The 17,367-nt window shown below is 42.3% G+C and overlaps 1 protein-coding gene across 1 annotated transcript in view; it reads left to right on the forward strand.

The window, feature by feature from the left end:
- The first annotated feature begins 2,043 nt into the window (after window positions 1-2,043).
- LRGUK (leucine rich repeats and guanylate kinase domain containing) overlaps window positions 2,044-17,367 on the forward strand; it is an 83,080-nt gene continuing 67,756 nt past the window's right edge. The window contains exons 1-6 of the mRNA XM_074984191.1: window positions 2,044-2,115; window positions 2,838-2,919; window positions 4,191-4,291; window positions 5,331-5,412; window positions 12,337-12,461; window positions 16,523-16,666. Coding sequence (XP_074840292.1) covers window positions 4,211-4,291; window positions 5,331-5,412; window positions 12,337-12,461; window positions 16,523-16,666 — 432 coding nt within the window. The 5' untranslated portion in view covers window positions 2,044-2,115; window positions 2,838-2,919; window positions 4,191-4,210. The remainder of the gene's footprint in view (window positions 2,116-2,837; window positions 2,920-4,190; window positions 4,292-5,330; window positions 5,413-12,336; window positions 12,462-16,522; window positions 16,667-17,367) is intronic.

Raw genomic sequence — 17,367 nt, forward strand, 5'->3', positions numbered from 1 at the left:
TCTGAAGCGCCAGCATAGTCCCCTCCCCCCCGTCCCCATGGCCCAGCGCAGGGGTGGGGAGAGCGACGCGGGGGGGCTGTCCCCAGGCCCCGCCCAGCTCCTCCGCGGGGTCCCCCTGGGTCCGGCGCCGCCTGAGGTCGGGCCCCGCCTCGGGCAGCCGCAGCTCAGCGCCGGCTACCCGGAGCCGCAGGCGGGGCAGGAGGACTCGGGCTCGGACGTGGACCTGGAGCCGCAGCCCATGGAGGTTCAGCTCGGTCCCCGCCCCGGGGCTGGGGGTGGGCGGGACAGTCCGAGGGCCCTGGCGCGAGCCGGGCGGTGCTGCCCTCGCCAGGGGCTCGCGCCCCTTGCTGCTCGGGTTGGGGGCGGGGCGCGCCCCACTTCAGCCCCGTCCGCCAGCTCGGCACCCTGCGCCTGTCCAGCTGGGTGGCTGGGCAGACGGGCCCCTGCCCTGCTCTCCCTGGGGGTCGCTGCCAGGCGTGTGTGTGTGTCGGGGATGGATCTGATCGTGGATTTTCTTGTCACCCCCCCACCCCTATGTGCCGTTGCCACCGCGGTGCTGGGCCAGGCTCCCTCTGGCTATAGGAGTAGGGAGGTGGGACGAAGTTTGCTTTGTGCACCCGGGCATGAGCAGATGTGCACTCACCCGTAGAAACACGGGCTGTGGGTGCTCTGCTAATCAGCGGGGCAGGTCCTGAATCTCTCCAGGGTGGGGGCCTGAGTACTCAGCTTACAGGGAACGCTGGTGCTGGAACGTTTTTGGAGTAGTGAGGCTGCTGAGCCGCACACCCCTCCCCCTTATCCCTGCCTGCACCCCTCACCATCCTCCAGCAGGCCAGTGGCCTGGGCCTGGCATGCCTGCAGCCAGCAGCTCAGACCCAGGGTGGCAGGAGCATGGGACCAGGGCACCCAAAACCTGGGGTGCTGTAGGATCTCTCATCCCCTTATTTGATGCAGTTGGAACTGAGTTTATTTCCCTGTCTCCCTAGTGTTGTTTCCATCAGTAGGGATCTGGTGTGTTTTCTTCTGTGCTTTACTATGTCCCTATCAGAAAGGGGCAGGCTGATTTGGTAATTGCTGAATTAATGCTGGACAGCAGAGGCCTCTCGGTGTGGCTGTGAGCAATATCTGTGCCCAGCCCTGATATTCAATAAATTCCTAGGAAGGGGGTGGATTTGTTTGGTTTCATCTAGCTCTAATATAGCTATCACAAAGGCATTATAATTTCATATTTTAATCATGTCTCACAACTCTATCTGCTGTAATATCTCAGTAGCACCAATTACTATAGTAGATGCCAAGATCTGCATTATTACTCCTTGATAAATTGTTTCTCTTGGTCCCTAGATTTGAAATCATTGTGTTGCTTCTCCAAACTCATAGGAATTTCACAACTCATTGGCTTATTTTCTCATTAAACGTGTGCTCTGGTTCACGAGTGCCATCTGTTAACCACCCCCTTTGGCAGAGGACTGACTGTTTTGTGAAAAGGATTTCACATCATTCAGGCAAAAAAAATTAAAAGGGCCATTGATTCTTTGGATGTATTAATTTTTGAGAACCCAGTTTAAGATAGCTTAGATCTGATCTGCAGAGGAGCTGAGCATTTACAAACCAATTCAAGTCAAAGGGAAGCGCATATGCACTGAGCACCTCTACAAACCCTTTCTAAACTTGAGCATCTCAAATGTGAAAACTTAATGGCCCCTTTTAAAAAAATGTTGACCTCAGCCTTTCTGTTGGCCAGGTGAGTTCAAAATAAATGTATGGCATGTTCCAATGTGTTAATTTTGAATGCTGAAGTTACATCCAAACATAATTTGTTTCTCTGGGTGTATAAAGCTCTTTCAAAAGGTGCTACATTAAGCAAGTGAGGCTGGTACTAAAACCAATTTTCTGGTCCGACTTGCCTCCAATGCAATTCCAGTGTTTTCAGTATGACTGAGCATTGTAAAATTTGGTCTCTTAAGTCTACCTAAATGTGTCCCTGCTTTTCCTGGTGTTTTGCAGGAACAATTTGATGGGGTACTGGATGAAGATACTGTGGCTGAGGCCCTGTACAAACTGGGGCGTTCAGCTCCTGGCACTGGATTTGTTTACCTCAATCTGTCACTTTCAGTGAGTACAACCAAAGAACAAACATCTTCCATTAGGGACATCATTGTGATGTAGTTCTCTGCCCATAAAGGCCACCATATGCTGCATTTCACTCTTAAGAGAAGATGGCCTTCTTGGCAAGATGTGTCCTCTTTTTCAGGAGGCATGGGCTACCTTTTTGCCTCCACTAGTTGTGTGTGAGGACCTTTGGAAGGCTGTCCTTTCGGATCAGTCTCAGTCTCTGTTTGTTTTCTACTAGGAATAGCTGTAGGTGGCAGGGATTCCTCTTTATCTCTAGGGTAACTTCCTACACTTGTTCTGCCATCAGAGCAGAGGAGTCTGGGGACGTGATAATTCCCTTGGAATACAACCTATGTCATCACTCTGCTGTTCAAGAAGATTCACAGAATTGAAACTGGTTAAAGATGACTTGCCATGGATTCCTCTTGTACACAACGTGATGTTGTGGCATTCCTCTGGAGGCAGCTCTCTCTCATGTCATCTGCATTTTGGGGTTTTTTTTTGTTTTTTTTTTTGCTTTTACTTGTTTCCCCATTTGTATCCGTTCTAGATGGAAATAGATTTTGTTCTACATAACTGTGTTGTGGTGGGGCTCAGCTCCCAGCATCCAGTGGGAGGAAGCTGTGGGTGTCTCATCAACACTTCCTTCTAGCATGTCTCTTAAGAGAGCAGGTTATGGATACTCAGTGATTATTAAAGCTGCTTTGCTTTTATTTTCCCAGGGGCGTAATTTAAGTGACATTAGCATTCTCTCCAGATATATTCATCTAGAGAAGTTGGAGCTTTCGTACAATAAAATTAATGGTATGTAGTAAATACTCTAGTAAACTCTTAGGCTGTAAAATCTTTTAATATGAAAAATGCAGTGTTCCTTGTGGCTTTAATATTACAAAACTCTGTCTATGCATTAATGGCATTGCTAATCCAACTCTAGATTGAAATAACTGATTCTTCTTGAGAATGATATACTGATGATATTCATCTTGTGGTACTAGCATGTGCTATCAATGTGAGAAGAAATGTGCATGTTAGTGCAAAGTTACCATTGAGATTTTACACATGCAAATGTCAGGACATAGATATTGATGTGTGTGTGACAGCTATTCCAGTCTTGGGGCTTCTTTTCAGCTGAGATTTGCAGCTGGGGTTGAAATACACCAAATTCTGTGCTGCTTTTCCAACGATCACAGCTGGAGAGTAGGGTGAAACCCACCAATCTCACAGTCAGACCTCGTGTCCTTTTATTCTGTGTTAGTGCAGCACTTAGTATAGTGGGGTGCTAGGCCATGACTGGGAGTTCAAGGAACTATGGTAATACAAATAGCAGTAAGTAAGGCAAATGCAGCAATTTGCTGCGTCACATAGCTTCTGCCTTAGTACTTGTTCATTTGGAGAGATGGAGGTGAATGCAACTCTCTGTCATATCCTCCTTGTGCCCATTTTAATTTTTTTCCATTTAGAGTACCAAGTAGATGCCTGAACTGAATAATCCCTCCTTCCATGAGATAATTGCTCTCCCTTTTAATTTGCTGACCCTTTTAAGATTACGCCTGTTAAAATAATTGCTAAGATCTAAATTTTAAAAAAATGCATGCTCTGCCATTTTGGATATCACTCTTCTTAGAATCGGCTTGAGTCATGCTACGTGTGGAAGATAAATTGGTTTGTGAGTGATGTAAAGGCAAGTTTTCAGTCTTGCCTGAGACTAAAGAGCCCAGATTACTTTTGAAAAATGGAATTTAGGCTCCTAAGTCACTGAGGCTCTTTTGAAGGTTTTACCTCTAGGCAATAAAATTAAGTTATGATAAAAATGGAACCAATTTTAAATCATATGGCTTTGATTTAAAAATTGAAGATTTATCTCTGTGTTGAGTTGTTCACAGGTTATCTGTGTCAGTGGAGGTGCTAATACACTGAGTAACCGCATGCCAAGCCTTGCTATAATATGTTTTGTATGGTTTTAAATGATTTTTTGGTTGCTACTGGGTGTAATTAGTATATCACATTATTACTCCATAATCTCTGTATTTCCCAATGTATTATTTTGCTTCATTTGTTGTTTCTGTTTGTTGTAGATCTGTCTTGTGTCAGTCATATGCCTTACTTACTGGAACTTGATGTTTCCAATAATGAACTTACTACATACTTTGATTTCAAACCACCAAAAAATCTCAAGGTAAGTTGTGAAAAATTTTCTATGTCAGGCTTGATTTTAGAGAGGTCTTTTAAATGTAATTTAGTTTCTGTGTTATGACAGGCAAAGAGATCAAACGTCCTTTGAGTATGTCTACACAGCAAAGTTATTTTGAAATAACAGCTGTTATCTTGAAATAACTATCCTAGAATCTACACAATGCAACTGCTATTTTGAAACTGGTAACCTCATTCTACAAGAAATAGCTATTTTGAAACACGTGCGGTTAAGACAGGGAATAGAGCCTATTTCAAAAAAGGCCACAGTGCATCCAATGGCTTTACTTGGAAATAGGCTCTATGCATTGTAGGTGCTGTATTTTGAAATAGTAAGTGCATTTTTGTGTGTGTAGCTGTGTTATTTTGAAACAAGCTATTTTGGAGTAGCTCTTTGGGAATAGCTTACTTCGAAATAAGGCTGCTTTGTAGAATACCCTTTGTCTCCTACACGTCCATCCTGTACTGGTTGCCATTTAAGTAAGTAATTAAATCTCTTGTTTGCTTTCACATTCCTGAACCCCAAACACAACGGGAATGTCATTATACCCAATTTGCTGTACTGGCTAAGATTCTGCCAAAGGAATCAAATCTTGAATGGAATCAATTCCCACCTTTGAGAGGGACTGGTATCAATCATTATTGATAAGAGTGTGTAGCCATATACTCTTACATGGTCTCTGTTGTTTTTTGACATAGGCCACTATATATTACAAAGATCTGGATAGAATTTTGAAACATTACCACTATGGATTTCCCTATCTGAGCTCTAAACTTTGTGTTATTGCCAGGACCATTAACATTGTCTTTGGGAGGAGAATGCAATAGTTGAGGAAGCTTCCAAAATTTGAGTTATGTATCTAATAACACATTTTGTTTATGTCTCACCACATATTAATATCAATGACCCTTTTATTTCCTGTACACACCCCACCACAAGTTTAATGGAAAACCCATTTAGTTTCACAGGGCAGCTGAAGGTGCTGAAGAAAGGAGACAATTTTGTGTGTCCTTTTTCTCTTTAGGAGGTGGATTTTTCATGCAACCAAATACATGAAATGCGAGATCTGTCTGCATACCAGTCACTTACTAAACTCACCCTGGATTGTATCCTTTGCAGAAACAATACAACAAGAGAAAATGGTTCAATGTTGTTTTTTCAAGAAAGCCTGTTCATTCTGAATAGGGTCCCATCCTCATCATGTACCTTCACACAACTTTGCAATTCTGCTTTGAAAATCAAGGTGAAATGGTTTTTAATGTAGTGATGAAATTAATTTTAATTTAGTAAGACCTTATTCTTTATAAAGACAGGATGGTGCCAGTGTTTGTAAAGATCAAATTCTCTTTGCCTATCAAGGGCAAACAAAACACCTCATGCCCTGAAAAGCTAAGAAGATTGTGAGTCACAGTCCCTAGACATGGCAAAGATGATAAACAAATGCTCACCACAGCACTGGGATATGACATGTGATGTTTGGAGTTTAGTTTAACTTCTGTGTGTGCAGGTTCAAGACTTCCATGAACTATAAGTGAGTAGCCAGGAGTAGAAGATGGGTGAATCTCTGTTCTGTAATTCCCTCTGAAGCTTCTGTGCTGGCCAATGTTCCCACTTAATTTTTCCATCCATGGGCAGAATAAATGTTGTTACATGCACCAAGGCGTGTGCAGACGTGCACCACAAGTGGAAACACATTCTGCTGCCTGTAGGTGGCTGTGGGAGCTCTGCTAATCAGCTGGGTGGCACCTGAATTTCTTCTCGGTGGCTTTGTTACCAGCAATATGGGAAGAACAACTGTGTGCAGGAGTGCATTAGGACCATTTGAAATTGAGAACATACATGCAGAGTTTAAAATGTAACATGGGCACTGTTCCTAACCTGTAAGCAAAACTTACATGGCAGCCAAAAAAACCTGTTCTTATAATCTACAAATGAAACAACATTCTTAAATATCTTACAGTGGTGAAAATGTTTGGGACGGATTTCTTAGCAGACAATAACTAAACATCTCTTGCCACATTTCAGTGAGCTGTGATTCAGATGGTAAGGGCATTACAGACTTTCCTGGCAAGTGTGTGCACAAACACACCTGACAGGATTATAAATTAATCTTCTTTCTGGAAATTGTCTAAAACAGAAAGGAGTATGGTTTATGAGGGCAGTAATACCTGGCCAAGCAGTTGTAATGGTCTGTTGTCTCTAAAATCACTTGTTAGTGCTGACTGATATGCTGCATCTTACTGAAGTGATCACCTTTTACTTCACATGTGTAAATCTCTTGGAACCTAATAGACTGGTGGTGTTCTTATTTGCAACCAATGACTGATCCATTCTGTAGGCATCCTTCAGTCTGCATAGACTATGGATCGCGCCCTTTAAAGTTTCAATTGAGGACTTCATTTACAGCATCTGTTGTGACTATAAAGACCCACATGAGAGTGACAGTCCTTGCTACATCTCTTGCAGATGTAGTGGGTGTCTGGCAAGTCCTTATTGTGCTTTCTGTGCGCTCGCTTCTCCTCTGCTAGCTGTCTGATCTTCAACTCGCCCTTCTGAAGGCCCTTGTGTAACCCCTGCCTCCATCTGCTGCGGTCGTCTGCTAGATCTTCCCAGTTGTCCAGCTCGATGTCTACCTCTCTGAGGTCTCTCTTGCAGACATCTTTGTAACGCAACTGGGGGCGTCCGGGAGGTCTTTTGCCAGAGGCTAGCTCACCATACAGGATGTCTTTTGGAATCCTTCCATCATTCATCCTGTGGACGTGGCCAAGCCAGCGGAGTCGACGCTGCCTGAGGAGGGTGTGCATAGTTGGGATTCCAGCTTGATCCATTCTACTGTGACCAATATCCATCATGTGCCCAATGAAATTTTGCCATAATCTTCAATAGGAAGAGGAGCAGCCCTATTTTGTCAAAGTTACTGTCTAACTACCACATATTGTATATTTAATCCTGTTTCAGGATGGGGATGGACTAGATGACGTTTTGAGGACCCTTCCAGCCCTAAAGTTCTACAGCTCGATTTTGATCTGAGTGTACTTTTCAAAATATATCACAAAGCCTAGCAAGGGCCCAATAAAATGATAGCGCTACAGTAGGAAAATGATACATACTACAGGGTAGGAGTCTAGGATAGAACATGGTGTTGGGGTCAGTTATAAGTTGGCACCGTTAAAGCAGAATAGGACAAACCATGTTAGGATGTGTAAGGCAAAAGTTGGCCAAATGCTTGTTGTTCAACACAATGCATGATCAACATATGGAAGTTGTTGTCTAGGGATGTTCTGAAGACCAAAAGTATATCTTGATTCAAAAAAGAATTAGCAAAGTTCACTGAGGATAAGTCAGTCAATGGCTATTAGTTGAGATAGTCAGGGATGCAAACCTATGCTCCAGGTATCCCTAGATCTCTGACCACAAAAAGCTGAGACTGGATGACAGGTGATGCATCACTCAATAAATTGCTCTGTTCTGTTCATTCCCTCTGAATCATCTGGAACCACTGACAGAAGATAAGATATTGGGCTAAACGTACCACAAGTCTGACCCAGTATGGCTGTTTGTGTGTTCATATAACATGACTGTATTTTCTTTCATTACCTCTAAGTGATAAATGCAGCATCCTACCTGCATTTGATTAGAGTTATTGATATGATTCTAGGCGAGAAAAAATAATTGGATCACTTACCTACAGGAATGTGGTTGATTGTGCTAACAAAAAAGTCACTGTTTCAGTTTTCAGGCCGAGGTATCATTCCTTCATATACATTAAAATGAAATATTGTTGCCCATGTGATTGTGTAGCGACATCACTCTGCATCCTTCTTGTGTTATCTTAGGAATATTGTATGAGGGTTTCTTAATTATATTCTCTAGTTTTTGAAGTTTCTGATTGCAGTATGCAGGGTTCTATCAAATTCATGACCCTTTTGGTCAATTCCACTGTCATAGGATTTTAAAAAAATCATAAATTTCATTATTTCAGCTATTAAAATCTGAAATTTCATAGTGTTGTAATGGTAAGGATCCTGGCCAAAATGGAGTTGTGGGGTGGTTTCAATGTTATTGTGCTTGGGGGAGGTGCTGTAGTGCTGCTATTATTTCATTTCTTCTGTGCTGCTGCTGGCGGTGGCTCTGCCTTCAGAGCTGGGTAGCTGGACGTGGTGGCTGCTGGTAGGAAGCCCAGCTCTGAAAGCAGACACACTGCCATCAGCAGCACAGAAGTAAAGATGGGATGGTATAGTGGTGCCACCCTTACCTCTATGCTGTTGCCTGCAGAGCTGGGCTCTTAGTCTGCAGTTGCCACTCTGGTCACCCATCTGTGAAGTCAGTGGCACAGAAGTGTGGCATTGTATTGTATTTTCACCCTTGTTTCGGTGCTGATGCTGGCAGGGCACTAACTTTAGAGCTTGTACCTGGACAACAGCAGCTGCTCTTCAGCTGCCCAACTCTGAAGACAGCACAGAGGTAAGGATAGAAATACTGTGACCTCCCTGCAACTTCCTTTTGGGCCAGTACCCACAATTTGAGAAATGCTCGTCTCTCCCTTATAGAATAGGCTAAAAACACACAAAATATCAGATATCATAACAAGAGACCAGATTTCACAGTCCATGACATGTTTTTCATGGTCATGAATTTGGTATGGCCCTACTTATATGATATCTAGCTTTGCCTTTGCTTTACTTCCACTAGCTTCTCCTCATCTTCCATAATGATAACTACATGATCCACGAATCACTGGGGCACAAAGTTAGTACTGACACTGTTATAACTTCCTTCAGTTTCAAAACGTGAATGCCAAGGTAATAGCATGGATAATGCCCATCATAATTATTTATTAGTATGCTTTATGGTCTATGCTAGGTGTTTCCAATGTGTAGTTTGTGAGACACCTGGTGGCTCTTTTATGTCTGCACTATTCATGGAAAGAAAGGAAGGCACCTACGGAATGGACAAGGGCTAGTGACATACAGGAAAGGAAGTGCATTGGAGTGCAAGAACTACAGACTGAGTGCTCTAATGAGTCATCTAAGCAAGGAGTTAATGATCATACTGATGGAGAGACTTAGACTGCAGATAGAAGAACATCTAGTGGATGAGCAAGCAAGGTTCCAGAAAGAAGTACCATACAGCAGATATTGGCACCAAGATTGGTAGCGAAGAAAGCTCAACAAAAGAACAAGAACATCTACGCTTGCTTCATCGATTTTTCAGAAGGCATTTGACAGTATAGATGAGACACTGACCGGTGGTGTTGGAGTTGTACGGAGGGATAGCAGACTGATACGGTGGTTGACGAATATCAGTGACAGTGGTGAGAATATGAAGAGGGTTCAGAAGTTGGTTTAGAATGAGTGGAGGTGTGAGACAAGGAGACCTGATATCGCTGAGTATCTTCATTACGCATCTAGACAGAGCAATGGACAAGATCAAGGAAGAGGTAGAAGGGATATCTGTGCATGGGATAAAAATTAACAACTTGAGGTTCGTAGATCATATAGTTATCATTATGGAAGATGAGGAGAAGCTAATGAAAAAGGTGCAGGTGCTAAAGGGGGAAGGGAAGCAGTGTGGACTGATCATGACGATTGGTAAAACAAAAACAATGGTATTTGGAGATAAGAAAATAGGAAGGAAGATCAGTGTAGGTGGGATTGAACTAGAGAACAGAGAGAAGTTCACATATCTGGGGAGCAACATAACATATGATCTAGACTATAAGAAGGAAATAGCGACTAGAATAGCGAAAGCAAGAACAAGTTTGAAGGTGATGGATAATATCTGGAAAAGCAAAGTGATTAGCTTAGGAACAAAGCTGAGTATCTTGAGAATGTGTGTGTTCAGCAACATGTACAGATGTGAGACATGGGTGATAACAAAAGATTCAAAGAGAAGAATGCTGGAGTTTAGAGTTGTTATAGAAAGATCATGAGAATAGGATGGATGTAGAAAATCACCAATGAGGAATTACATAGGAAGATACACCCAAAAGAGAACCTATTGCAGAAGGTTATACAATGGAAGTTACAGCTATTCGGGCATATTTGCAGAATGAACGATGAACAAAAAGTCAAGACCCTGGTATTCGGCCTACTGGATGGTTCGAATAGGAGAGGCAATCTCCACAGATGATAAAGTAGATTGTTGCAGAGCTAGTCTACAGAAATTAAGCCACTCCGCACTGAGCAGGGGAAGATGGAAGGAAGTAGTGTGGGAGGCATCAGACACCAATGGGCGCTCAGCCTATGGTTGTTGATGATGATGATGATGATGATTCTTTACCTGCCAGACTGTTGTTGGAAGGGGCAGGGAGACACGTGGGGCTTATGCCTTGTGGTGGGGTTACAGGATTAAGGTCTTCTGTCTGAGGGGGGAGTGTCTTGGGGGTTTAGTCCCACAGGGTAACATTGAGACAGAAGTGCCCTGCGTCCCAGTAGGACTGTCCTGGGGAGCATGTTTTACAGCTCTTAAACTTCTGAGGATTATTGTTTGCAGTTTGGAGGGTCAGTAAGTTTGGCTACCACTGGTTTATGCAGCAATCCTTTGGGGGTCTCATTGTGTTAGGTGCACCACAAACATTTAGTAAAATATGGCCACTGCCTCAAAATTTTTGGAAGAGTCTTGCTCCTGCAGCTAACTCAACATGACTGGAAGCCTCTTGATTTCAGTGAAGCTCCCAAGTGGTGTATATAAATGCCTGAATGCATGCAGTTGTAGGGTCTTTGAGAACCAGCACATCTATCCCAAGACAAAGCTCCTTTTGTACCATGCAGTGGTTGTTCCAGTGCTACTGTACACATGTGAAATCTGGACAACATACAAGCATCATCTGAAGGCATTTGAACAGTACCATCAACGCCTCCTAAATATCTTGTGGGAGGATAGGCGCACGAACACTAGCATCCTAGAATAGTTCACCATGACCAGAACTGAAGCCATTGTCCTTCACCAACAACTTTGTTGGACTGGTCTCATGGTTTGGATGTCTGATCAGCACCTCCCAAAACAGATTCTGTGTTGTGAGTTGGAGGAAGGACAGAGGAGCATTGGGGGACTAGTGGAAGCGATGTAAGGACATGCTGAAGACACGCACAAAAAGAGCAGCATCGGTGTCGACACTTGGGAGAATGTTGCCCAAGACTGCACCCACTGGAGAACAGTAATCAGTGAGGGGGTAGTGCAATTTGAGAAGTCCTATGTTAGTGCAGATGAGGAGAAGCAGAGAAGAAGAAAAGAGCATTAGAAATGACCGTGTGCCCCTCCAACAGCTATCAACACCTGCCCCTTCTGTGATAAGATCTGCAGCTCCAAAATCAGGCTGATCAGACATCAACAGACTCACAACTAGGAGGGTAACATGAAGGTGTTCTACTCATTGAGTGACTGCCAAGGAACTAGTAGGACTAGGACTTGGGCTTGATAGACAAGATACAACTAGTAATTGAAAAAATAAGTTAGGGGAAGGGCAAAGGAAGGATATTAGTAATCTCTGTGGCTATGTCTACACTAGCCCAAAACTTCGAAATGGCCATGCAAATGGCCATTTTGAAGTTTACTAATGAAGTGCTGAAATACATATTCAGCGCCTCATTAGAATGCTGGCAGCTGCGGCACTTCGAAATTGATGCGGCTCACGGCTCCGCATCTCATCCAGATGGGGCTCCTTTTCCAAAGGACCCCGGCAACTTCGAAATCCCCTTATTCGTAACAGCAGATAGGAATAAGGGGATTTCAAAGTTGCTGGGGTCCTTTCGAAAAGGAGCCCCATCTGGACGAGCCGCACGGCAGCGAGCCGCGTCAATTTTGAAGTTCCGCGGCTGCGGGCATTCTAATGAGGTGCTGAATATGTATGGCCATTTTGAAGTTTTGGGCTAGTGTAGACACAGCCTCTGTGCATGCGTGCGTGCATGCACGAGAGAGAGAGAGAGAGAGAAAGGGGGAGAAAGTGACTGAACTGCTAACTAAGTTCTGATATTGCTAGGATTTTTTTGTACCTAATTCTTTTCCTTAAGTTTAACACTGATGCGCAGATAATAATATAGAGGTGATCCAAGGGCTAGAGAAGTGCCATAGCCTGACATATCTTAGCTTGGCACACAACAAGATCACTACAATCAGTGGTCTGAAGAACTTACCTCTCAAAATACTCTGTCTGGTAAGTGATGAACTCATTTTTAAATATCTTGCTTTTTAAATAATCCGGATCAGTTCCTTAAGAAGAGGCAAATCCTACATAAGTCAAAGGCAGTTATTGCTTGCATTTCTTTAACTGAAGATCTTATGTTAATATACACTAAAATGGGCTCATTTTTAATAGTGGACAAAGTAAGGCACACTCTTGTATTATCAGCCTAACATTATTTGCAAGTTCCCCAGTACCAGTGAATCTGGACATCTGGCTGTCAATGAAAATAGAAAATATTGAATCAGACTGAGAAAAATCCTATATTAGAAAAACTGAAATGAATTATAAATTTGTGGAAAAATCAGATTTTTGGAATGATCGCGTTCTTCTTTCTACAGTGTTAAAAATCAGTAATCATCCTTTTCTTCAAGTAGAAACAGAGCAAATCACCTAACTTTTCACTTTCTATTTCCCTATCTATAAAAGGAGCTAATAGTACTTATACCAAATTATTTGTGTTTGAAAATGTTTTGGAGATGAGAACTGCTGTGCAACCGCAAAGTGTTGTTAGTATGATCACATTCTGTATTTTTATATTTCCCTACTGCTGTGACTGCTCAGACAAAGACTTCTCTTTTTAATTTAATTGCCAAAGTAGATAATCACATAAAAATGATGTAAATAGTGAAGTTTCAATAGTGAAGTGTTTTCTTTTACAAATTCAGTGAAGATGCTGAAAAAGGTTATTTTTCCTGTTTATTCAGCTTTCTTTTCCAATCCCCCTTGAGTTCTTTAGGATAGAAAATAAAAAGGTCTCAAGTTCAGAAGAAGGCACATCAGTAATTGTAAATACTGCTTAGATGTGCCAAAGAGCCCATAATCTGCTTTTGTTTGCAAAAAAATAAGTGGTGTTATAATACACTGGGTGCTGGGGAACTTTATATTTTCCAAAGGAGAATTCCTCAAACAAATCCCTTTGGTGCACAGAAAATTGTATTCACCACTTGCACAGCACTTGGCAACTAGAACTCTGAGCTGTACCTTACTGAACAGTCTCATGAGGAAGGGAAGAGACAGCTTACTTGCTATTAATAGCCTGATTAAAGATTTAAGAAGGAGAAAAAATGTCAAGGGCAGACAAATGGATCAACATTGCAACCCCTTTTATTTATTATTTATTTATTCATTTAATTCCTAAATATTTATTCATAGCATTTGAAGTTTCTGAGTAAGTTTCACCATAAAGTGGCACTGGTGGAATGAGACACATAGCTTACAAGTAACAGAGAGAAAGCTGTGCTAGTCTATATACTATCAAAACAAAAAAGCAGTCCAGTAGCACTTTAAAGACTACTAGAATAATTTATAAGGTCATGAGCTTTCGTGGGACAGATCCACTTCTTCAGATCATAGCCCAAGTTAAGGTTGGGGTTACTCTGGAAAACTTTTGGAACTTACATCAGTTCCTTTATTGTTTTCAGTACATATCCTCTAGTGCTTTGTATCTTCGGGATAAAGTCAGCTTGCCTAGGAAGTGCTGTGCAGTAACTCAAATCTGCTGGAGTAGCTGTCTCTGGATATTCAGCTGACCCTGTTGATTTGTTTTTTTATTCCTCCTTGTGGGTAATTCAGGTTTATGAATATTTGGTAAAGATCTTGTAGTTTTCGGTCTCTGTCAGTAGGATCAGAGCAAATGCGATTGTGCCTAAGGGCTTGACTGTAAACAATGGATCTAGTTGTGTGTGCAGGATGGAAGCTAGAAGCGTGTAGGTAAGCATTGTGCACACACTGCTAGATCCATTGTTTATGGTCAAGCCCTTAGGTACAATCGCATTTGCTCTGACCTTACTGACAGAGACTGAAAACTACAAGATCTTTACCAAATATTCATAAACCTGAAATACCCATCAGGAGAAACAGAAAAACAAATCAACAGGGCCAGACAAATACCCAGAGATCAGCTACTCCAAGATAGGCCCCAAAAAGCCAAGAACAGAACACCACTGGTCATTACCTATAGCCCCCAACTCAAACTACTGCAAAGCATTATTTAAGACCTACAGCCTATCCTTAATCAGGATGCCACACTCCAGAAGGCCCTAGGTGACAGGCCTATTCTCTCCTACGGACAACCTCCCACCCTTATGAGGATTCTCGCCCACAACCACAGTTTATACTGCGGGAACACAAGTCCTGGAACTTTTTGTTGCAACAAAGCCTGTTTGCCAGCTTTGTCCACATATCTCTTCTGAAGATACCATCACTGGACCTAACCAGGTTATTCACAGAGTCGCGGGCACATTCTCATGTTCCTCAACTAACATCATATATACCATCATATGCCAACAATGCCTGGATGCTTTGTATGTTGGACAGACTTCAAACTCTCCTAGACAAAGAATTAATGGGTGCAAAACAGACATAAAAACACTCCTGGTCCACAAACTGGTCAGCCAGCATTTTAATGGAGTGGGCCATTCTGTTAATGACCTGAAGGTTTGCGTTTTAATGAAGAGGAATTTTCACACTACTTTGGAAAGAGAGGCTGCTGAACTCTCTTTTACGTTCAAATTTGACACATTAACATGTGGTTTGAACTGGGATGGGAATTTTTTATGTCATTATAGGGGCTCTTTTGCATACTTGGCTTCATCTAATTCTTGACACCCGCCCCCCCCCGGCCCCTCTACTCTCTGATTTACTCACCTTGGTCATATTTTTCTGATTTGTCAACCTTGATTGCTATTTGTGGTTCTCTGTGCCTTAAATATTGAGTCTGTTCTGTTAGGGCTATGGTCTGAAGAAATGGATCTGTCCCACAAAAGCTCATCACCTAATAAATTATTCTGTTAGTCTTTAAAGTACTACTGGACAGCTTTTTTGTTTGATAGCTTATAAGGTTATAGTTACAGATGGTGTCAGGTAGAGAGCCCATCTTAGTAGATACAAGTATCAGAGAGGTAGCCGTGTTAGTCTGTAGCTTTGAGAACAACAAAAATTGTTGTGGCACCTTATAGACTAACAGATATTTTGGAGCATAAGCTTTTGTGGGCAAAGACCTGCTTCATCTGCATCTGATGAAGCGGGTCTTTGCCCACAAAAGCTTATGCTCCAAAATATCTGTTAGTTGATAAGGTGCCACAAGACTTTTTGTTGTTCTGTTAGTAGGTACAGTCATCGCAGCCCAAGATTAATGCACAAGCTGGCATGCTATACCATGCTAGGAGTTGCTAATAGGGATGGCAGCATGATTGATGAGGTATCAGAAATGAAACTACCTAGGACCTATTCACAAACATGTGACCATCTCATTTGTTTTCTCTTTTGGAGACAGGGGAATTGGGCCTTTTTTGGTGAACAATAGAGAAGCTAATTTAGAGGGTTTGCAAAGTACTGAGCAATCCCAGCTACCAGATTCTGATATGCTTTCAAATAGTCATTTCAGTAACAGTATTCATGGAGTAAGATACTACCCAACCTAGAGGTTTCCTTAGGTTGACACCCACTGAGGTGAATAGGATAAGTTGACACATCAATGTGCTATTTTTTTTAGGTTGCCTGCAGACTCAGGAACATAATGTATTGGTTTATGTACAGTTTACATTTTGATCTTTTTTGCAGGCATATCAGTAACAAAATTAATTTTTAAAAGATGAAATTTGGCTTCTGGGGCATAATTCTATAATGACAAAAATTCTGAAATCACTTGTATGGCTATCAAATTCCAGGGAAAACCAGTTTATTTTACTTATGCTCAGCACCAGCTGTCTACTTAAGATAGTGCATTGAAGATAATCAATCATGAGGTTGGCCAGTTTGTTACTTCTTGAGCAGAATGAAGAATTTAAAACTGGCATCTCAAGAAGAGGATAGGGTTAATAAGAGGAATAATGTTACTTTTATGCAATGCCAATTTATACAGGACCCAGGAGAGGAGAAATGGTCTGTCCTGTTTAACTAAGAAATTAAATGGTAAGTAAAGTGAATGCGGAAATTACCTATTTAGACTGTGATGCTGTTCCTCATCATAAATATTTTTTTCACGTATGAAATTTTGTGAGGACTTATTATATATTTTGAATTGATTTTAGCATTCTAACCAAATTGAGAAGATAACTGGTTTGGAGGACCTGAAAGCCCTCCAGAACTTGGATTTGTCCAGTAATAAAATCAGTAGCTTGGAAGGTTTGGAGGAGCATGATCTACTAGAAATTATCAACCTAGAAAATAATCAGGTACCATCCTTCATACTAATCTGAATTGTTTTTAGTTTCACTTTCTCTTTCTGAAATTTAAGGGCTTCTAAGGTTGACTTTTGTACTCCTGCTTTTCATGAGGAGGAATGCCAAAATTGACTTTGCATGGTTGACTTTAGGGTCATGCAGTCAGAGCATTGTGAAATTCAACATTCTTGGCATCCTGGAGGTGTCCAACAGTGCCTCAATTTGACCACTCTGGCCACCAGTTTCAGCTCTGCTGCTGTTCAGGTGTTCAGGAAACAGCCCAGGAAAGTTTGAATTTCATTTTCTCTTGGCAAATGTGGTGAGTAGAGCAGGCAGCACACCTCAGCAGCACCCCTGAGCAGCTCAGATGACCGTGAATTCCCAGGGTTGCAGATGAGCTCCAGCATGGAGCATGCAGGAGATCCAGGGCCTCGTTGCTTTGTGGAGGGATGAAGCTGCTGTGGCAAAACTGCAAAGCAGCAAAAGAAACACAGACATCTGTGCCAAGATCTCATTGGGCATGGTGGAAAAAGGATACATCAGGGATGCCAAGCAGTGCCCTATGATCATAAAGGAGCTCAGGCAGGCCTATCCAAAGACAAAGGAAGCAAATGGACATTCTGGATTATCACTGCCAACATGCTGCTTGGGTGAGCAGCTGCATGGGATTCTGGGGGGACCAAGCCACCATCCCCAGACTGTCTGTGAATACC

This window comes from Carettochelys insculpta, chromosome 1 (genome assembly GCF_033958435.1).
Source record: "Carettochelys insculpta isolate YL-2023 chromosome 1, ASM3395843v1, whole genome shotgun sequence".
Taxonomy (NCBI): Eukaryota; Metazoa; Chordata; order Testudines; family Carettochelyidae; genus Carettochelys; species Carettochelys insculpta.